A 23989-nucleotide genomic window follows, 5' to 3' on the forward strand; every position below is an offset into this window, starting at 1 on the left:
ACAAAAACAGTACATGTGAATGTCCTCTCTGATGTGTTGCAGCGAGACAGATGACAGCAGCAGTATACCGATGCCTGAGAGGACAGAGGTCAGCCCCAGCGGCAGGAAACCCTCCATCCACCTCACCCTGCCTGACTTCCAGGACACCTCCACTGGTCTGTTCTCTCGCTTGCTCAAATCTTTTAGAGCGGACATGTCACTGTGCATATTTGGATTGCAACATGCCGAATTGATTAGTTTAAGTTAAACACATCCTGCTCTCTCTATGGCTTTGGGTAAATAGCAGTGAGAAAGGTGAATTTGTAGGTCAGTCTAAATCCCCCAGCTTTTGACCTATTCTGGATTAAAAGCCCTGTTTGCCTGTCTGCAACCCAGTTCCGGAAACCAGATGTGCTGTTTAAATATCAGTGATGTGACTCACACCTGTGTTTAGAGCAGGATCTGCAACCTGCACATTTAGTGTTCAGGGATTTGGGACATTATAGTTACTGGCTTTGAAATATTTTACTTTTTTTTCTCTACGGAAGAAAACACAGTTTCCGTCTGCTTCTCATCCATGCTAACATATGCATATTCATTGTTCAGGTTGTAAATCACCACTTTAGTGTTTAGTTGGTTTAATGTGCAAGATGAGGAAACATTTGCAGGACTAACAGCTCCCATTTCTTTCCTATGATCCTACTTCAGGTTCGCTGAGTCCTTCATCAGTTGCACTATCCCGTCTTGAAGCGGCTCTGTCCGAGGTGTCAGACCTCAGCTCTACCCGTCGCCACGGGCCCACCTACATTTGGACCATCCTGGAACGCATTTGGCTGCAGGCTGGTATGAGAGCGCACACTTGAATGAAAATGATATTTCAGAAATTATTGTGGTTGGGATCTTTTGGGATTTGAACCTCTTTTCATCCTCATCTGAGATACAAGGTCAGCCCGTATCATGGAACCATGTTGGGGTCCATGTGCTTTAATTTACTGGTGAACTAAAACTGAATTAAAGACAAGCCCTGCATTAACTTTGCTGGACAAATGAATCAGATTCAATGTTTTACTCTAGTGATATGAAGCCTAACAGTAAGAAACCATTTCAGTTATCCAGCTTTTTATTTATAAAAGCTTTGAAGTAGACAACGAGGCTACAACTCAGCAAAGCATGACAGTGTTTTCATGAGCAGCACCTGTCTGCTAAAGCAACATGCTATCACGTTAGCTGATAGATTACCTTGTTCACCCTGCCGGTTCAGTATACTGGCATGCTAATGTTTATCAGTAAGCACTAAAGCCAGTCTGCAGCTCATATCATGAGTTTGCTAACAACCGATTAAAAAAAGATTCTGACACAATGACAAACCTAAATTAAAAGCTTGAGTTTACTAAAGCCTTTTCCATTAGTACCTACTCACCCAATGTGAGTGGTTGTTGTTTTAGTAATGCGTCCGAGCGTCCCGTGACGTAATTAGTATGAGCCACGAACGCTACAACAAAGGTGGATGTCGATGCAACAGTATACCTGCTGGTCGGTCTGCGTCTTTTCGTCAGACTCGGGGACCACGGCGTTGTTGGTGGTTTTGATTTTAGTGAAGGAGACGCTCTCATGACTCATTGAGTGATTCCCCGACCAGCCAATCGCTGGCATGCAGTCTGATGACCTCACATTTTAGTACCTGCTCAGATCGCTTAGAACCCTGGCCGAGCAGGTACTATTTTAGTATCTGGTACCAGGTACTATTATCTAACGGAAAACCCTGAAAACCGTAACGAACCGTGCCGAGTCAATCCGAATAGGTACTAATGGAAAAGGGGCTTTTAAGCAACGTGAATGACTGAAGCAAATTACTGGTAAACTGTTTGATAGTTATTGAAAACCTAAAACTTACATTGTTGACTTCATGCTGAGGCAAATATCCTGTGGCAACCATAAAAAAATCTGTGGTAGTCCTTTCAGTGAAATTTCAACTTCGACCAATCTCATAGATCTGCCTCGCTTTCTCTAGATGATATTGGCAACAGAGAACGATCACATCCACGTCAAACATGTGGAGATTTTAGTTCCTTTATGCTACTATGCACTGTAAAAGGAGCATTTGAGTTGTAGTTGACATAATGTAGTGTTATGAATAAGTATCCATGATGCTCTGTTAATTTAGAGCAGCTTGTGGCATAAATCATACAGTGTGTGGCAGTCTAATAAGTTATCTAAGCACTGTGCGTAGGTCTTTCTGGTGATGTCACAGAGCAGGGAACCAGTACCTGATACCACACCAGGGCTTACTCTTCAAAATAAAACAGGAAGTAACTGGAAATGGCAACTGAGTTAACTCACTCAGACACCAAATGCAAATGTGTCTCTACAGTAATTGCCTCAATAGCTATTGAAACATTCAACTATGTGTCAGCGATGACCTCACCAAAGAAATCCAGGTCAACCCTACAGTAAATACAAATACAATCTCCGCTGGCAGCTTTTAATGAATGTGCGACGTGCGATGTTACAGTGAATGAAAGCTGTGCAGCCTCACTGTCTTCCAACGCCTTACTGACCTGTTTATCAGCTCAGATGAGTTTCAGTCGCTCAAGGGAGTGAGACATTGCTTGTGCGCTCGGTTCATTGTGAGCGTGCGTTTTTGTTTCGGGCACAATAGCCACTGAAATTCTCAGAGAATATTAATTTTGCTACATGCGAAAGCCTGGAGAATGCAGCGTTACAGTATAGCAGAAGAGAATATCTATTTGCAGGCTTGTTGGTGTTTAAAATGAAATAGCTGAATAATTGACACTGAGGTGTCTCAGTGCTTAAATACATTTGGCCACTGCTCTGTTAAGGAGACAATGCCCAGTTATCCATCTCGCTGTTGTCTCCACCCTTCTTCAGCCTGCCTGAGGAAGTTCACATAAAAGAGCAGAGCATTAGCAGGAAATGAAGGCCGAGGATCTGTTGCACTTGGCTTGAGTGGATGAGCCATGAGAGGCAAGAATGGAAATGCACACAGCGAAGATGCCTTCGCTGTATTCAATGCTTTACGACACAAGAGGGGTTGAATGGAGCCAAGCGGTCACGTCCCCCGTGGCTTTGTGTAATCTGAAGGTTATTTTCTATGTGTAACCTCCAAGCCTCTGCTGAGAGCAGTGTGTGTGAGAAACCAAGGGTGTGGCCCCTGGCTCAAGGCTGGACACCAATCCCCCCCCTTCATTCTTTCATAGCATTCCTCTTCTCATCGGTCACTTCCTCTCCTTATCTCACATTCTCTTTGGCCAAACAGAAAAAAACACACACACACAGCTCTTTAAAAGGAATACATTTAGCAGTATGTGAGACTCACATACTTAGCTCTAAACATATAAATATTCTCTGTGCATGCAGGCACTGATCTAACAGTTTTTTCCTATGAGCAGCAGGAGAAAGTCTTACATAACTGCTCACTGAAACCTTTTCCCCCAAAATGAAGCCATGAAAAGGAACCCTGAGGCAGCTGAAAAGGGTTTTTGGTTTTTTTTCCCATTTTTTTGTTTTCTCATCTCGCAGAGGTAGCATGCGTGCACTAAGTATTTCCCATCTGTGCATCTCTGAGACACAGGTAAACAAACAAAACATCCGCTACCAAACACACACATGGGTTCTCTGCACTCGGGAGCAGACGGCTCTCTCCATGTATTTGCACAACAGCCCTCTCTGTAACACGGGCGCACAATGCTGTCAGTGTTTTAGAGCTGAAGGGTTTCCTTCTCAGGGTTTCTCTGCCTGTTGACCCAATGTCCTCTCGCGTAAATGATTGACAGGTCCCGCTGAAGCGTCCGGTCCGCACATTGGTCTGCTCCAGCTGAGGGGGCAGGTCCTGTGGTCAGCTCTTATTTTTGAGGTCTTATTGGAGAATAAAGTGCTTGTGGGCGTGATTCTGACTTTGTGTGTGTGTAAACATTTGTGTGTGGGGTTTGTCCTCATCTTCCCAGCAGCAAAGAAAGGAGGCAGGCAGCTTTAATATGTGATGGCCATATTAGGCAACAGCTTCATGACTTTCAGCCACTACATCGCTCCGACTCTCACTTTCATGGTTTGTGTGTGTGTTTGTGTGTGTGTGTGTGGTTGTGTGTAGTATTTGAGCACTGCACAGATATTATTTTTACATGATGCTGCTGAACTCACAGCAAAGTTCATCTCAGTCACTGTCACAGGGTTACTCAGGGCATTAATACTCTTATTCTCCTCTTTTTCTTTCTCTGGCTCTTCATCTTTGCGTCATCACTTCCTTTCTTTTATCGTTTTCCTTCCTCTGTCATTCTGTCCTTTTTCTTTCCCCCCTCCACATCTTTTCCTCTCTTGACCTTTCCACCTCCTTTCTTTACTTCTCTCTCCGTGTCATCCTGCAGGAGAGCTGTTCATGGCAGACAGTCGGCTAAAGGAGGCTCAGTTCTGTATAGCCGAGGCCAGCTCGCTCTTCCCCAACTCTCACTCTGTGCTGCTGCAGCGGGGCCGCCTGGCCGAGCTCCGGGGCCACCTGGACGAAGCCAAAGGCCTGTATGACGAGGCCCTGGCCATGCATCCTACAGGAGAACGGATACTGGTGCACACGGTGAGAGACAGCAGATGCTTTAGAGGCTGCACAATCAAGTTAGAACTTATGTAACACTCTGCTCTTTCAAGTGTCACACATGCAAACATGGTGTTCAGTATCCTCTCTCACACACACATGCACACAAACACATGAATGGCTACAGTGACATGTTTAAATTCTATAATTGAGTAAATTAAATCAAAACTGATGTAATTTGCAAGCAGAACATGTGCAAACACTTATTTGATGTCTGCTAAAAACACACATACACATATATTAATGAAATATTTGCAGTGCTTTTAGTTGACTGAGCTAAGTTATATGAAAGTGTACTTCACGCGAGATCTTTTAAATTTGGACTTGCTGTGGATTAGCTCACACGCTCTGACTCAGATAGCGTAGGGCTGTTTAATGAAGTTAAACGTTTTCCCAAATTCACCAAGTTAAATTACGTCACAGTTAAATTGCATCAGCTGCCTTCAGCCTTCATAAACACGCCTCCCAAAGAGTAGAAAAACACTTTCCTCGCAACAACAACAGCAATACGTGTAGATAAAAGTACATTTGAGAGGACTTTTGTCGGTCAGACTAAACCATGTCCCACTGTGGCCACATGTTCTTATATACACAGTAGCAACATGGCAGTGTGCGCACACATTTTTAATTTGGTATTTAAACCATTTTTTAAATTATTATATAGATTTTAATCCATCTGATCAAACAACTAAAGACAGGACTCAAGACACAGATGAATTTGAGCTCTTAGCACTTTTATATTCAGTTACTATATTAAACTATATTACCAAAAGTAATCACTCACCCATCCAAATCACTGAATTCTTGTTTTCCAGTCACATCCATGGCTGACCTCATCAATGTGCTTCTGGGAGAACGGTCAAAAATTTCCATAAACACTCGTGGAAAGCCTTCCCAGATTAATCTGTTATATCACATTTCGACATCATTTTAAACCCTATAGATTATGAATGTGACGTCACTCAAGCTCATATGTGTGAATGCAGACAAGTGAATACTTTTGCCAATATAGCAAACTGTTCTATTGGATATGCTATTATACCCTATTTATAGTGTTTTATTGTATCGATTGATATGCTTTTATTCTCATGTGAAGCACTTTGAAAAAACTTCCTGTTTTAAAAAGCACTATATAAATAAATTTTACTTTACTTTACTTACTTTACTATAGTGTAAATAAGATAGCCATAGCGTGTGAAAGTAAAGCGGCTGCGGACTTACTTTAAACCTGCAAACCAGCAGGGGCGACTGCTCTGAATGCAAAAATGAAGACAGATTCTGTTGTGATTTCTCACAGGATGCGATTTGCACATTGTGTGAGAGCTGTCTGCCATACTGGACGTGGTACAATCACTGGCTGATAGAGAAGAATGTGTATTTGGTTGGCAGTGGTTTCTAGAGGTTGCTGGTTCTCACTTGGTGAAATTGGATTTAAACAAGGTGCTCCACCCAAAAAAACCCAAAAAACTCTACAGTGATTGCTTTGGTTGCTAACAGATTGCCACAGTTGGCTGCGTTTGTCTGCAAAATCTTGCAAACTACTAGGTGAGCGGTAGTACAACTTAAAAAAGTGTGGCACAAATCAGAAATGGAGAAGGTTCACTTTCAAAGTAAAAGTTTTGCTCCACAGATACAGTCATGTTTAAGAAGTTTTACTTTGGAGGTGAACAGTCTCCATTTCTGGTTTGTGTTGCACTTTTCACAGTTTCATTAGCGCTCGGAGAGTAGCTGGACAGTGTTTGTAGACAAGGACTTTGCTTCCATTCAAACTACAACCACAGCATTATGCTAGCAAGCAAAGCAATAACGAGGATGTTATCACCAGCCCGTGCAGGAACACACATTTCTCCCTAGTGACAGACGGTTGCCAGGAGGAACACTGACCGTCTCTGTGATTATGGGACTTCCTAGTGACTCCCATCAACCTGCAGCAACCACTTGCAATCGTTCAAGGAATTTTCCCCTCATGATGGGTGCTTGCCACATACTCGTGGACCTGTCTGTGCAACACGTTCTCACTCCTAAAGTGTAGGATTTTACACTAGGTGACAAATCGTTGATATATTACGCTTCCGGGCACCCAACATGTCCTTATATTACGAGATCGGAAAAATGAGGAAACATGAGAAGCATTTGGAATGAATCTACACGTTTGTTCATTTTACTTAAATCGCTTTGGAAAACACTATCTAACTATCATTATAGAATGGTTAATGTTAGGGATAAGGTTAGGGCTGGAATACATGGCTGGAACGAGTAGAGTCATTCTACTGGATTTCATCCATAACCAGGCGTGTAGCATAAGAACGCGGAAGGTCACCTTTTGTGTTCGCCTCTGTAGTAGGAACGGGCTGGTCTGTAGGCCAGTATGACTAGCTTTTTCTTTTCATTTGAGCTTAAATTGTCGCCATGATTGTCACACGTCAGAAATGGCGGAAGAGTAACGTCACGTGGTTAGAGGTTATGCGTCTGCAAAACCTAAGTAGGAATATGTGTGAAAGCAGCCCTCAGCTTCATCTATGACCTCAGAACACTTTTCTGACGAGTTTATGGTCTCATAGGCACAGCTTGAAGCTTCACAGCAGGACTTTGCAAACCAGTGGGTGATGTTGCACCCTTTATCATAAAGGCTATAATTTTAACAGATGCTTATTAGCTGCTAATATTAGCAAAGGCAGCTTCTTTGCTCTTTTGGAAGCAAAACAAATCCATCATTTTTCAAATGGCTGTAGATGATATTAGCCTGAGAAACTTAGTTGTACTGCAAGTTAATTTGGATTTTTCTTTTTTAACTAAGCACATGTTTTAAAGTTTGCGATTTGCTGCTACTAGTACTTATACTGTTATAAGTATAGTACACTTATACTGCCTCATACTGTTCATACTGTAATCATGTAGCCTTTCTCTCCTCTGTGGCGTGCTGTACTGTGTCATTGTCAGTACTCTGAGTGCTTCAGTCCTGTTTATCGCGGTGCGTTGCTGTCGTCCTCTGAGACGTGCCAATTTGTTGCAGGCAAACCTGAAATTTCAGAAAATAGAAGCAAACAAATTTCGCTCCATCACCAGCAAATGAAAAATAGCGCTTAAAGACTCGCTCTCTCTTTCCTGATCACTCCCCCACATTTCTTTCATCCCAGCAGATCCTCTTTCTCTCTCACTGCCGCACTGTAAAGATCCTCTCTCGCCCACTTCCACCCACTCCCTCGCTTCTCTCTCGCTCTCTCTCGCTCTCTCAGTCTGTCTTCCAGATGATCCACAGGATTAACCACAGCTCCTCTGACCTCTGAACTGACTCTGTTGTCACAGTGAACGAACCAGAGAGGGATATTCCTCAAATCCAAGACGCAGCACTCGACACTCACACACACACACTCACACATAATGACTGTGGTCTCCATAGTGACCAGAGAGATGTGCTGGCTGATATCACTTTAGCCTTCTTGTGACCACATAAGGCTAGTGCTTTTGCTCCGACAGCGCACTTTTGGATGCATGTGCGTGTGTCTGTGTGCGTAGAAGTGCAGTCCCACTGGGTTAGACAGAGGTACGCATCTCTTCCATATTTGGCCTGTGGGAGAACCAATCCCAGGGGGTGAGAAGTTGAAACAAAGCCAGCTGGCAGCGTCCTACTCTGGGTCTCTTACAGGACAGATGTGTTCTCAGTCTGAGTGTTTGAGTACGTGTACGCATGTGCATGTGTTTAGGCATGACTGTGTTTGTGTATGCCAGCCTTCCTCCATGGATTTGGAGCACATGTGGACTACTTGGGCTTCTTTTTTTTTGAGTAAGCTATATGTGTACACTTGGACAAAGGCACACATTGTAATAGGCACAAATTGACCCAAATACAAAAATTCAGCTTGTAGAACGCTAAAGTTTGTGGACTATACTATGTTAGGCATGCTAATGTAGGGTTGCAGTAAATAACTGCATTCTTGCATTGTTATGGAGCCTATGTGGGACAGTGTGTGGGACATTTTATTTGGAGCTTCGCCCATATTTGTGACTTGCATCAGCCGGCCAGAAATCGGCCTACAGTTACTCTGTGGTGCTGTGTGGCTCTGCGTTCATCCATTTATTTTTATACAGTATCTACTGTGGACATTTTGTGTGCCAGTGGCCCATTTTCTGCTGTGCCTTAAGGGGAATTCTTAAGATATTCTTGGTAGATATTCTTACACCTCAGTTATTATTCTGCAAAAGTACCTACTGTACTTTCCATGAATGTCCTTAAGATGTTTTCATGGTAACTATACTTTAAAGATGTAGCCTTTCTGTGGCTCAACAGTTAATCTGATCTGATATTTATTGTGGAAATGCAGTTTCATTATGAGTATGTTTGCAAGTGGTTTCAGTGGGCTTATCATGCGAGCCCACGGTGTACTGCACTGTCTACATAGCTTCCACTAGAAGATCAGGGATCTTTCTTAAGGTCATTTAAGCTGCATATAAACTGTAAAAGATACGTTGCTTCCAGATTTAAGAGTGAAGCCAGTGCATAACTGCCTTAAACATGTAATGTTTCTTACATCCAGTAGGGGGAGACTCATCGGATTGCAAGAAGCAGAGTATGTTTAGAAGTCAACAGAAAAACTGCTGCTGACTCGATCTATCCCCTCAGTAAACACTTCCTTGCTAGTTTCACGTCTTATTTAAAACAACGTGATGTTAATTTTGTAAGCTATAGTCTGCTTTTAAGTTAAAAAGTGTGACAAAGCTCAGAAGCTAGTGTCACCATTCAGCAGTCTTCTTGAAATGCTGCAGGCGTGGTCTAAATAGCTTTCATTTCAAAGTCACTGACATTAAACTGTTAGCTTCAATACAGTTCAGTTTAGTTCAGTTTTATAGCTATAAAGCCAAATCACAACAACAGTTGCCCCAAGGGGCTTTAAATTTTAAGGTAATGACCCTACAATAATAGAGTGAAAATAATCAGACGACCCTCTATGAGCAAGCACTTTGGAGACGAACCTCCAGCAGAACCAGGAGCAGAGAAAGGTCTAAGTCTCCTAACAGCCTGTGAGGTTTCCACTGTGGGTTCTTGTCCTGCCTAATTGAATCCTACAGCAAGGCTTTGTGAGTCACATTTCCTCTTCAAGGAATACTTTTGTGAAAAAAAGTTATACTGTTAGGTTTAGCAAAGAGCATCAGGCCCAATCCACATGCCTGCGCATTAAACCAGAATTGAAAGGTGATTAGGTCTGATTAGCCAAATCATCCAAAAACCACCAAAAGAAACATTTTGTTTGGCACGAGTCCTTTCTGAGGTATAACACAGCATCGTGTAGATTTTCCACTCTACCCATGTTAGACGGGGAAAGGGACATGTGAGTAAGAGAAACCCATTACTGGAATCCATGCAGAAGCTCACCAACCCATGCAATGTGGCTACCATCTTCCCTTATTCACCCGCACACCGCTTTACTCACTGCACTTCATGTTAGCATCAGCTGTGTCCACATGGTTTCTCTGTAAGAGAGGGAAAGAAACGAAGCCATCAGACAGTGACTCACTGCTCTGGTCAGCTGCTGGTTTTGGAGTATTTTTGGATGGATGGAGGGTGCAGTAGTGAGGGAAACCAGTATATGACTATAGTATGGTGTTTGTAAGTGTGCAAGTGTGTGCGTGTGAGACCGGGATTTTCAGTTTAATTTCTCGGTCGCTGCAGTCCACTGGCTACAACTAAGCATGCATTACGTTTGCCTATCATGGGAGTAGCTATTACACATTTGTCTGTTTGTGCTGTTAACCTCATTATGGTAAGCATTTGGTCGACTTGTGCGTATGTGTGGCATGTGCGCGTGTGTGTTTGTGTTCTGACAGTTAGCTGATCCTGAAACATGGCCCAGCCTTGCTTCCGGCGTGGTATGCAATGAATCTGACCCACTCCCATCATCCTCCACATCTCATCTCTCCTGCTCTGTAGTGGAGCCCGCTCTGAGTCAGCCGCACACAAACGCACACTTTACTTTCGGCCCTCTCCAACGAACCCATATTCGTACACAGCTTCACATATGCATGCATACTCTCAAGGACGAAGGCTTTGCGCTCAATGAATTAATCGCGTTCCAATTGTCAAATGCCCCCCCCCATGCCTGTCTCACTCGCTCGCACTCTCTCTCCTCTCTGTGTGTGGGAGGGGGTGGTTGTCAGCTGATTAGATAATGCAAATACATTATTTATATCACTTTGCTCGTTCTCGCCGCTTTATGGGATTGCCTAGCAACCAGGGAAATTTATTCTATTGAGCACGACCTCTGATAACCATGGAGAGAGAGAGAGTCTGACTGTATGTGAGAGAGAGTGAGAAGATGAAAAATATCGTGGGGTGGGTGGGTTGGTGGTGGTGGTTGGTGGGGGGAGGGGTGCAAACAGAAAGACGATTGGGAGTTGGCTGGTGCCTCCGTTGCTATGTATGGCTCATCTGGGCTCACTTATTTTTTCCTTTTTCTTTGACGCCTCTCCTTTTTCCCCCTTCCCTCTCTCTCTCTCTCTCTGTGTTCATTGTTCTCAGTTTAGCTCGTTCTTGCTCACTCACACTTCTTTCCTTCCTCTCTTTCTTCCTTTTCCTTACTTCTGAGGCTCCAGTATCAACTCTGTCCTTCATTCTTTTCCTCTTTCCACGTCGGTGTGTGTGTGTTCGTGCAAGTTTGTGCGTCGGACTTTGTTCCAGTATATATTTATATAGGTGATGTAATGTGCTGTAAAGTGAGGATGTACTTGAAGGAGTCAACCGTAGCTGCACTGTATGTGCTGTTTTTTTCCCAAACACACGGTATTTTCCATGCAAACGTGCCATCCAGGTGCGTGAAGTCATATCACCCCAACAAAAGTGAAAGTAATTAATTAAAATGTTTTAATCTCGGTAGGAGGAGTGTGTGTTATGTACTAAATTCTCCTGGACATCCTATATTAACCAGCGATGCCAAACAGATCAGGATGGGACAGCAGGCCTTTTGTACACTTTGAGGAATTATTATTCCCTTTCTGTTTGAGAGCTAGGAACAGGAATATTACCACTCGACTATATGAATGCTGAATATAAAATCACAGCCAGTCAGTATATGATTTATCATGACACACATGAACCTTTTGGCAGTTTCTTGAGTCAGAATATTTTCCACAGTTCTCGTATGTTTTGTCTTCATGAGTCTGATGTTCCATTTGAAGTCACATTTCCTCTTCAAGGAATGAAATAAGTTATACTGTTAGGTTTAGATAAGAGCATTGGGCCTTTTGACGGTTTCTTGAGTATCACGTCAGATACTCAAAGCACAACAGAAAATAGTCCAGCTCAGATGCGTTTACACTACAGGAAGGTGCCTGGACAGAGAGGAGGAGTATTGGCGAACTTTTTGCACAACAGCACAATCTCACATCGAATAGATTATAGTGAGCTGGGAAGTTGAAGACCATCTTTTGTCCGATCCAACTAGACATCTGCATCTCTGTCAGGTATCGCCGTTGAAAAGTTCCCTAATTATTGGACTATATGTTGTATTAAAGACTAACGTATCTCGAGACAGCCTGGGTTAAGTACCCACTGTGGAGGTCCTGGTGGGACTAAATACCTTCTAACCCTTTCGTACCTTTTGCCTTCAAAATATAAAGAGATATAATGGCCGGCCAGCAGTTGGCAATACAATGTCACCCCTGTTTTGGACGTTTGAAGCTGTACATGTTCATTCTATGTTGGTTTGCCAAGTGGTGGATGACTCTGAGCAAGCTGATGGGATCTGCATTGAAAGAGTTTCATATTTCACTGAAGTCATAGTTCTCCACACATCTGGACTCTACCTTCGGTTCATTTCTCCACGTGTTGTTCTTGGTTGGTTTACTGTTTATTTGGTTGGTTTTTTAAGGGTAACATTAAGAGCTCTTGGATACCAGCATTAATATATTTTTTAATGATAGGTGCCCGCGCTACATTCACCATTCACCATCTCATCTCACCATCTCATCAATCCATGCACGGATTGTCCCGTGCGAGGGCTGCACGGCATCACCGCGTCAGCGTGGTTAGCTTGTTAACGCGTTAGCACCATGCAGCCCCATGCACGGAGTGATCCACGTTAACGAGCTAACGGAAATTTGCCGTGTTAATGCGGTTATGGCGTTAACGTCATTTTAACGAGATTAACGCTGACAGCACTACTTAATATTAATCCAATAGCAGTCAAAGACAGGTCGAGCCAACATGGCATAGGTAAATACAGTAACTTTGGCTCACTGTATCCATACCTGCCCATCCAGACTGATTAAAAGTTCAAGTAAAGTCTCTGGTCTTGGTTGAATGCGAGGGCATTATGCCACGACTTGTTTGTGTGTACTTGATGTGTATAGATCAGATGGTTTTGAGTGCTATACCAAACTGTAGGATCATTTAATTCTCTCTAGATCAAGTCCATATATCCACTTGTACCTTAACTTCTAATTTCCTGGATTGTCTGGACAGTCACAGCTCTGTAGGCGGCACGGCTGACAACAGCAGATTGCAAATCCAAATTTAGAGTTCATCTGTCTCTCCGCTGTCTCAAAGACGTTGATTTTTTTATTGCTTTTTTTAAAACTGTGAAAATATTCATATGATCATCTTATCACAAAATGATTTTGTGTTTATGCCTTTTAAGTATGTGACCATTATTCTGCCTCCACAAACCTTTTTAATCTATGTTTGGCTTAAGAGTTGGGCTGCGTTGCATCCAAGTAGTTTGTATGCAAACTACGATGACTACGGACAATTGAGGCAGAAAAAGTTTCTAGTAATGAAGAAGTTATCGAATGAATATTATTCTAAATAAATCTCCGGGGAGCCTGCTTAGCTATAGTTGGTATGCTACAGTATTACAAAGTCCTCTTTTTGTCTTTGTACTGTATGGAATATGAATAATATAATAATGCTGACACCAAAGAACAAGAACTCATTTCCCCAATGCTAATCAATTCCTTAATCAAATCTCTGTTGGGTGTGCTTGTTTGCGACATCCAGGAAGGCTTTTTTCCCTTCTCTTCAGTCTGGTCGAAGGACGTTCACTTAATTAAATGTTGTTTGTAGTTTGAAGCATTTCAAAAGTTTGCTTAAAAAAAATTGGCTTGAAAGACTGATGAAAACACCAGTGCCCACTCTTAGAGTTTGGCTCAGCTCAGTTCGGTTGTGCTTAAACGGCATGAAAAGAAACAAACCTGTGCTGCCAAGCTCACTGAGATCAGCTTTAGGTAAAACTGGAGACAGATGGCTGGGAGTAATTAAAGACCAACTATTAGATACCAGTTTTCTCCACGTAATGCCAGAAACATTTGATGGCAATTGAAATGCTTTTGAATTTGTTTGTTCTCTCTCCCACTCCCTCACAATATATTATTTGTACTGGCTGAATTTCTAATGAAATTTGATCCAAAGACACACATACACACACATGCACACCAATGACACTGGGCAACAATGGCTTAACCATCAGCATTTTTCACTGTGTTTCCCTCAGACAAGTGGACAGCAGGAGTGTCGGCCCTTTGATTAGTGGATGTCCTGTGTCTGGATTCCTCCTTTTGTAATAATTGAAACGCTTTCTCACATTCAGCAAGAATCTGTCCTCTTCTTCTTTCTCTAAAATGATTTCTCAGTTTAGTAATTTCAGAAACATGCATTTGCTTTCCTTCCAAGGACATTAATTTCAGTCTCATATCTGTGCATTCATTGCCAAAGAAGATGTTGCAAAATGCTTTCTTAAAATCTTGTCTGGTCAGTAGTGAACAGTCACACTGAGGAATATAGTTGTTGGAGACTGTGGTGCAACCAGAACCGCTGCCAGCAAGTACAATGGCCATGTGATCTTGTTGGCTTGCTTCAAAGATGGGGACCAGGTTTGTAAATAATTGCAGCCAGTTGGCGTCTTCAAAGCATGTTTGGTGTGTCAAGATGAAGATAAAATATGATGTCAGTCTACTATCAGTCTGCTACCGGTCTGCAATCAAATGGGACCAATTACCTGTTTATGGTAATGCAGGATTCACTGTGATAAATTGGCAGAAATTGCACATCTAATCGGTTATGACTTCAGAGGTTTAAAACTTAAATTTAGAATTTAAACTTAATTTTAAAACTTAAAAAAGAAAAATGACAGTGATTTAACTCCAGGGTGAAATATGAGCTTTGCTAAAAGTCAGCAACTAGCAAAGAGATGCATCACAGCTGAGTTGCACTCATTGTCACCAATTAATTCAGAGTGATGCCAATGCGTTGACAATCTGTCTAAATGTATAAATTAAATAGCAATTATTTCCAAAATGTGGTTCCAGTAAGTCTGAGTCAGATTGCAGTTCTTTGGCAACAAGTTGCCTCCCATCAAAATACCTGTTCAGTTACCTTATTAATCCAAAGTGGTCACCATTTGTCATTTATTCCATGTCTGGTCAACCTCTGTGCAGTAAGTTTGCCACTGTAACTGTTTACAATCAGTCACAGGAAGAAACCATTTCAGACACTGATTTTCTTACTTGTCGCAGGTGGCTGTTGTTTTTATTCTACTGTGACTGAGACATAACTGCTAACACTGTTGTGAGCCAGATGCTGGTGCTAATCATCTCTTGAGTTTGTGCCAGTCACATTCTGTTTTGTTCTCAAGAAACGTTATCGTTTCCTTCACTAGAAAAAGAGGGGCGCCAACTAATTGCTAGTAACTGTCAATTAGCAAGCTCTAGTTTTGATTTGGCCTTCTGGTCCTGAAATCACATCCATGTGCTTTTTGGATGGCTCAATATCCTAAGTGTGAACGTTGTTCTTTCCCCTTCTGTGCTCGTCTGTTTTGAAAATAAAGGCTTTACCAGACTTGTTATCAGAGCTACTGCTGCAGTAAATATACATTTTACCCCAACGACCGGAGGTTTCCAGTCGATTGCCTTGTTTCTAGGCCTGTTTACTACAGCAGTGAGAACACTCTGCTTACTACAGCCTTAGTTAAATGATTGTCAGTAAAAAATTAATGTGCAATACATGAATTTAACTGAGCTTACGTTCTTCCTATATATTGTTATTCTGACTTGAGGGGAATTGGAGTTCATATTTCATTTATTCCATGAATGCACTATAAACCATCAGCATGATATGTGCTAAATGTTGAGTGGATGGGGCACATAATTGTTATGCTTTTCCTTAAAAAAAACAACAGAGACGGGATGCAATTGGTCAATTTGCTCAAAAGTGGAAATTCAACTTCTCACTTTTACAAGCAAATCCACCATTATGTTGTGTCTGGATCTTAATGTTGTCAGTATATTTATTAATCATGTTGACTGTTCATCCTAACTACTGTTCCCTGCTGTAGCCAGAGTCGCTACACAGGACTGTCCTTGGTGCACAGATAAACTGTCAACAAGCAGCTTAGAAGCATAACTTCCTCTAAATCGCCTCATACCCCTAAGTTAGCCATTTCCCATCTGCTATTCTGAGTTTACCACATTCCACAAGCAGCTCTTTTTATCTTACTTAAAGAAGAAAAAACAGTTTTTCAGTGTTTTACAAGAAACACCGAAATTTACTGGAAGCCAGTGTCTGTCAGTTAAATACGGAAATGGCTTCCTGTAAAACACAGTACTGTATATTAAGTACAGTACTGTTGAGTTAACTGACCTATAAACATCAACTTTTCCATAGGTAACAGCCTAAATGATATAGGGTACAGATGGTACAGATGACTGTTGGTGTGTGTGTGTGTGTGTGTGTGTGTGTTAGTCCACTAGCAAACTGTTAATGCCAAAAAAATGTTGGAACAATGTAGCCAATGTGAGTTTGGAGACAAGGGCACAGATAGTGAGATGTGGAAACTAGTGACCAAACCAGCAGCAAGGACTGCATCATACATCCCTGCACATGTGTGCACTGATGCACACATTTGTACACACTTTTACAAGCTTGGAGACCTGTGTGCACATCCTGCGTTTCTACGTACCAACAGTTTTGTTGTTTTTCCATGTTTTCCACCCAGCAGAAGTGAGAAAAAGGAAAACAGAGGAAAGAAGGAAGGCAGAGTGTGCACTCTTATTGAAAGTTGCATCAGAGCCCCTAGACAGCTTTGTGAATTTCAGCCCAATTAATCTCAAGCTTGTGAGCAGAGACTGCATAACAAGACTCGTCTGTCTGACCTCAGGCCATCTCAGAGTATGTGCGTGCATGCGTGTGTGTGTTTGTGTATGTGTGTCTGTGTGTGTGTGTGTAACAGATAGTCAGAGTAAGTCAAGGGATGATTGTGCAAGACTTGTTCCCTGTTGTCACCTTGAGTATGCATGTGACACTGGAGCTTGTGTGCGCGCCTTTAGACGATGCTTATATGTGAGGCAGATTTGACTCTGTGCTGTTGGTCAGTTGCATGAGGTTGTGTTGTGCCAGACTCCCCATGGAGCTGTGCTACAAAGCAACAAAACCTATGTAGCGCTATGATCTTTAACATTGTGACAACAGTTATCATCCACAGTGTTCTTCTCTTTTGCAAATACATTTTTTAAATATATGCACATCAGTGGTAATGACCTTACAGATTACCAAAAATGCCAGCTATAGCTCATTCTTTCCTCTCCTCAGCTTTTTGTAAAGGAAAACCGTGGATTGTTTATGAACATACTGTATATATACTATATAGAGTGTGTTCATAAAGTGCAAAACCAGTGGGTGAATGCATACCTACCACACTTCCTGGTCTAGCCTCAGGTAATAGTCACCCCCCACTGCAAATGAGCTTTTTGGGAAAATAAAGTTCTGTACAGGACCGTACCAATGTCTTTGAATGTTCTGGACAGTTTAGTACATCTGTGTAAACTTAAAAATTTGCATTTGCCAAAGTTTGGAACTTTTGAAGCTTAAAGAGTTTTTCCTTATCATTGTTATATTTCCTTAATTTTACATAACTACATGACCGCCCAGTATTAAATAATAGGGATTATTCTCAACAGTGAATCATACAAAGCTACTGTAGTAGAGTCCAAAAAATGTGGAGTTGTAAATAAGCAAAAAAGGGACATTTAAGATGACTAATGTCAGCGATTGCCAGTAATGGCCATAACATTGTTCTGAATACATGAAACAGAGAATCTGATATAGGCTGGTCTCTAGGTTTTTGGTAAAAAGTCTTTTGTTGAGGCTTTGATAATATTTGTAATGAGTAAAACCCACAAGAGACCAGTGGAGGATGCATTTACCAGTGGTTTCACTTGGAGTGCACGACTTCTTGTGTGTAGTGAGACGTAAGCATGACTAACATCAGTGGTATGTGGCTTGACCTCGATTTTTAAAAAGTATGTTAAATATATTTACAAAATAAAAACTACAGCTGAATTGAAAGACTTGAAAACTGTGTGACATGGTTAACCATCAGTATTTACAGGTGGATTAAAAAGATTACTGAAAAATGAAGGTGGTGTATTAACAAAACAGCTGGTTTGATCTTGTACATTCAGTCAAGCAAGTGATTTATGTTAATGTTAAAGTGTTGGTGGAGTCTTTTGGCTTAGGTAGATAGTAAGAACAAACTCATCTGTTGCATTGATAAATCACAGACATTGCCACACAATGGCCAGACGGTAACTGATCTCGACAGTGAAAGCAAAGCTAACAGCAGCTTGTCTAGCATGCTCGTCTCGCATCAGTTTCCTGCCAAAAACCAGACGTTTATCCATATTGTGCATGTGCAAACAACCAGAAAAGGCTGCCGCTCTCCTTTTATTGGGACCTGGATACGGCCTGTGGGTGAGACCATAGTGAAACGGAGTTAATCTTGCTTCCAGAGACAATAGCCAACAAGATAGCAGTTATTTCAAGGATGGATGCAGACCACTCTTTAACATGCAAGGAGAAAGATTCCTTTTACAATGGCACATTAATGGTCTGTTATGAGCTCTCATGGGATGCCACTGGCTAACAGTGGTGGTAAGCAAATACCCCCAGTGCTATATGCTAGCTGCATTGTAAACCTTTATCTTTCCCTGTAACCTTTTACCTACAAAATCTATCACATATGCATTCAGAGGATGCGCAGTTTTTCTAAGACATCGTTTAGCATGGGAGATGATTAGTAAAATCATACTTGGTAGAGCAATGTCATTATAGTGGTAATACTTAATAACTCATGAATTAAACCTTTCCAGGCAACTTTCACATCAGTGAGGAAGTTTTTTTTTTTTTTTAATGCTGCTTATGGGAAAAAATTAAAATTTTTGTCTAACAGTTATTGTAGTGTTGGAGATGAGTGTCCTTCAAAGGGTGGATTGGCTATCTCTTAGAGATGGGGAGAGGAGCTCGGTCCTTTAAGAGCCGCTGCCTCTCCACATCGAAAGGAGCCAGCCAACTTGGATAAGTTGGGGGGTTGAGTCTACTGGATGCCTCCTAGGCAAGGTGTTCTGAACATGTCCTACCAGGATCAAGCCCCAAGGCAGACCCATGACTTGCTGGAGAAATTATACCTCTCAACTAGCTTGGGAACAACTCTTGTTCCCCTGTATTAACTGGAAGAGGTAGCTGGGCTGAAGAAAGTCTGGGTTCAAACCAAGATAAGCGTTAGAGGATGGATGGATAGAGTTATTGTGACATTTACTCACCCAGTAAAACACAGTATTCCGGGAACATGTGACTGTTGTAATAATAATAAAGAGGTTCAAATGAGCCCGCAATAATTCTGAGATTTCTCACAGACTTCGATTATTGGTGTTGGGTTTGCTATAAAAAAAAGGTACACAGATGCTAAACAATACAGGTTTTATTATTTCCTAATGAAAATATTTTAATTGATAATTATGTTATGACAAACCCAGTCATTCAAAAAGTGACAGTCTGCGTTGGCAAATCATCTGCAGGAAGAGCAAGTAACTCGCATCTACTTAAAGGATCCCTTCAGGCAGTCTCTCTCGCTAACCCTAAGCCCGCTATCAGTTTTCATCAGCGTATGTGTGCGCTTGTGCACGTGTTACTGTGTGCACACTAACATACTGCATCATCTTTCTGCAGAAGGTCGCTCCTAATCTCATCATTTGTGGATTTTCTCCCTTCAGCTGTACAATCCCAGCTGAATACAACTCTTGTGTTTCCGTTTTTGTTTTTTGTCATCCTGACTCGTCTGCAGGACAGCAGGCATTCTAATCCAAGATTTGGGTTTTTAGCAAAAAGCCACCATCTGCTAGCTTGATCTTATCATGCCATAAAAACGTTTTGATGGTAGATATTTAGAGTAAAAACATAATATGAGCAACTAGGTACTAAAATTAAATGTACAATCTCCATTCTGTGAACATTAGAGTATGCCAAAGGTCAGCTTTTATCCTCCAACTTTTTGAAAGTGATTATTATTCAGTTTTAACATGTCACACTCAGCTAGCTTAAAATAAAAATGTTAATAAGTTTACTCGTTAGTTCCTTTTTTCCCAAAGGTTTTAGAGAAATCCAGTTTTTGTTTTCTAAGCAGGACAATTCTTTCTGTGCATAGAGAATTTTTCATTTTTGAAAATAACTTATGAAGTGTGACATTAATGCACATAAATGTAAAACTATTTTTTCCTGCACGTCTCCATCATTCTGTTCATTTAGGGCCGTCTGCTGGTGAAAACTGGGCGTGTCCACCTAGGCGAGAAGGTTCTGCGTGATGCGGTTCAGATCCACAGCACCTCCCACGAAGCGTGGAGTGGACTGGGTGAGGCTCTTCAGTCTCGGGATTCCAACCAGGCCCCCGACTGCTTCTTGACAGCCCTGGAGTTGGAGGCCTCCAGTCCCGTCCGGCCCTTCACTGTCATCCCCAGAGAGCTCTGAAACGATGGCCTTGCAGTGGCCTGGAGGTTTGGGTTGGGGTGAAGATGTTGGCTTTTTGTCAAAATGCTAAAATCTAATGATAAGCTGAAGAAAGACAATGGAAAAATGAGCTTTAAATCAATAGTTAGTTTTGGGAAATGGGTCTGTTTTCTTACCATTGGGGAGACGAACAGACTGATATCACTCATGTATTTATGAAATTTGAAGACAAAACAAGATTAAATAGTATCTAGGTCCCCAACTAGTTGGTAAGTGGTTGCTGGAAGTTGCTGGTGGTCATGAGCATAAAATTGGTGGCAAAGAGGTAAATTATGCATGGAAAACCTCGATTTGACTGATTTGGTTGCTATCAGGTTGCCACAGTCAAGTTTGTAGTTTGCAAACTTGTCTGCAAACACTTGCGGAGTGGAAGTGAAACTGAGAAGTGCAACACAAACAGGAGATCGAGACTGCCTGAATTCAAAGTAAAAGTTGTGTCTTTCATGCAAATTACAAACAACCTGGACAATATAATGATGGCAATCAGGTTTTTGGTGCAGCAGCCTCCAGCAGCCACTTGCCAACTGGGGCTTTGCAGGACTATATTAATTATGAACTGTGGGAAAATTAAGACTTTTTTTCAACCAAATGAAAAAAAAAAGTTGACCAAGTAAGTGCACTTGGTCTGGAGACTTTGTCTAAAACAAATTCAAAGACCTCCAGCATAACCAGTCTCAGGGAGGGTGCTAGTCTACTGCACTGAAAAATGGTTGAAGGTCACCAGATCCAGCAACAACTACATGTCATATCCCAAAGTTTTAAACTGCGGGCTGGTTCCACAGGAGAGGAGAGGCCTGTCTAATTTCTTGTTTGTTAATTTTTGTGTAGTGGTCTAATTTTAATTGTACTAACGTGTGTTCAAAATTGAAACTGGTCTAACCCTACAGACCAGTCTAAAATACTTCTGTGGAACCAGCTGTTGGCATGAAGGCCTGTTGGTGTACCCATCCCTGTGAGCTGCAGTGTGCTGCAGGTCACTAAATTGAAATCCACGTATTTGTTGCTTAAAGATAGAAGTTCTCATTTTCTGAAAAATATTTATTTTTATTTATTTTGCTGTTTTGGACTGAACTAGGCGAGCTGTCTCCCCAAGTTTAATATTTTTCTTCAGCTAATGTGACTTCAGGTTTAAGGGACAGAGGTTTGAGTGGTATTTATTTACTCATCTAACTACATTTTCCAAAATTTTATCCATTCCTTCATCAAATATATTTTAAAGAACAAAGCGTTTAACAAATCACTTTTACCTCAACTTGAAAAAGTAATTAATGTCAGCAACTTTCTTTGTCTCTTTGATAATTATCAGTTTAATTGCTCTATAGTACCTATGTGAACATTGCTAGCTTCTAACACCACCAATTGTATTAATGCAGTTTGTGCGGATAAAGAAAGAGAGGGCTTTAGGTCTTTGCAGATAAACAAAGGCTGTATAGAAAGTTAATATTCTAGCATAAGTAGCGTTCTGTTGTAAATCTCCTATGGAGTCTATGGAGGGATATTTTTAATGATCATAATCACCGGGTTCATAAATTCAGAGATGTGCTGGTTACATCTTGACATAAAAAGCATGTTGTTGTGTTCTGATACATGTGGCAGTGCAGATAGGTGGATAATGTACATGCTGTTTATCACAGCAGCAGCTCAGCTTCATTATTATTTGGACCTTTGATGTATTTTTGATGATGGCCTTGACTGGTGTAGCTTTTTATGCACACATGCAAGCACAAACACTCCCTCCTGCTCATCTTCAAGAGAACCAGCATGAACACGTCATTCCATATGGCATCATTATATGTGTGTACATGAAGTATTTTAATACATGTGTATCTGCTCCCTCTGAATGATCCCTCTGGGATGTTAGCAGTCCATCTTCTGTTTGTACGGTACAGTAGGCCCTCATCCATGCACATATGCATGTGTGTGTGTGTTTTTTGGGGGGTGGGGGACTTGACTCATCTGTTCATAATGCCGTCCATTATAAACAACAATGGCTTTTAAAAATCACTGCTGGATTTTGTATCTTCACCTGCCTTGTCACTTGTGACTAATGGGCATCACTTCCGAGTGCCTAACCACATAAATGTGAGCAGTGGGACTGGGCTGCTGGCTTATGTAATACTGCCAGCACAGTTTTCTGCCTCCAAACTCCCTCCTCCTTTCCCTCCCTCTTTCTATTGCTCTCTCTCGCTCTCTCTCGCTCCCTCTAACCCTCTATGTCTCTTGCCCTCTCCCAGCTTGGCTGATGTGATGTGATGTGGCTTCGTTGCCTAGCAGCCATCCCCTTGTTTGAGTAACTGGGGAAGTGGAGAGAGATCTGGTCCTCTGAACAGCATACATATACAGTGGGAAGACACAAACAGTCACTACACACACATACACACACATACACACACATACACGACGTGTGGTTTTACAAGTTTGACAGTGTCTGTTTGATGTCTGCTGCTACCATGTGAGAAATGAACCAGCTATAATCAATGTCTCGGGCTGGTGTAAATTGATTTGTGTTATGGGAAGAGTCCCTGGCTTTGCTTTTAGAGAAAAAAAAGCCGTCTGTTCTTCTCCCTCCCTGCAGTGTTGCAAGCACCAATCTCTACCTTCCCTGTATTCTTTTTTTAAAAAGAACCGCCCACGCTCCAATCGCTCTCGGCATGAAAATCCCTCATTCATCAATACTTCGATTTTTGGACATGGAGATTATCTATCACTGTCGCCTCTTTTCTGCCATCAGAATAGTCTATTTTTACTTTTTCTCCCTCCTCACTCACTGACTCTCCCTTGTTCCGTCCTCTCCTCATTAGCACCATGTGAGACACCTACACAGGGGCTTCGGGAGATGAATGGTCTAATCCTCAAGGGGAAGGAGTGAAGTATTACATGGTGCACAAAGATACACACATACTCTGACAATGAGAGACATGCGATGAAGTCATTTTGAGGTACAGCACAAGTATATATGCTTAAACATGTAGTATACACACACATGTACACGCATTCATATTTAGACTGTCACTGTGATGCCACCCGTGCACATCACTCTGGTGTCACTGTCATACCTGAGCAACAAACCCTCCACACCTCATGATAAACAAACGTACAATGAACTGCGGTGACCGCTTTGGGGGAGGTTTCTATGCAAGCGTGGTATTCAGGTCATCAATGTGGATGCCAACCCGGCAGGGGCACATGGAGGGCACGGGCTGGGTGGTGCTGCTGCTGCGGGGCGCCAACAAGGAAACCGTAAACCATCACTGTGATGACCAAACAAGGCTGGGGAGTCATGGATGGGTGAGGGGTGTGATGGAGGTTATAAGGATCAGATGTGGTTTCATAATCTCATTTATTAATAAAATGACAGATGCGTCGGAGTTGATCCCCAAGGGGAAAATGTGTTCAAGCATTTTCAGTGTTCATGTGTTGACATAAGAATGTATTCAAAATGCTGTAAAAATCATTTGTAAAATAAAAAAGTAAAATGTTTTGATGATTGAGACGATTTTTCAGTTAAAAAAACAAACAAAAAAACTCAATAAATGTTTGCCAGTAGTTTTACTATGAGTTACATTATGGTGCTGTTAATAGCT

General features: G+C 41.8%; 1 protein-coding gene across 1 annotated transcript in view; it reads left to right on the top strand.

The window, feature by feature from the left end:
* Positions 1-23885, top strand: part of ttc7a (tetratricopeptide repeat domain 7A) — a 58708-nt gene extending 34823 nt beyond the window's left edge. Inside the window, exons 17-20 of the mRNA XM_025897469.1 lie at positions 43-155; positions 688-822; positions 4362-4564; positions 20148-23885. Coding sequence (XP_025753254.1) covers positions 43-155; positions 688-822; positions 4362-4564; positions 20148-20366 — 670 coding nt within the window. The 3' untranslated portion in view covers positions 20367-23885. The remainder of the gene's footprint in view (positions 1-42; positions 156-687; positions 823-4361; positions 4565-20147) is intronic.
* Positions 23886-23989: the final 104 nt, after the last annotated feature.

The sequence above is a fragment of the Oreochromis niloticus genome, linkage group LG13 (assembly GCF_001858045.2).
Source record: "Oreochromis niloticus isolate F11D_XX linkage group LG13, O_niloticus_UMD_NMBU, whole genome shotgun sequence".
In the NCBI taxonomy this organism is placed as follows: domain Eukaryota; kingdom Metazoa; phylum Chordata; class Actinopteri; order Cichliformes; family Cichlidae; genus Oreochromis; species Oreochromis niloticus.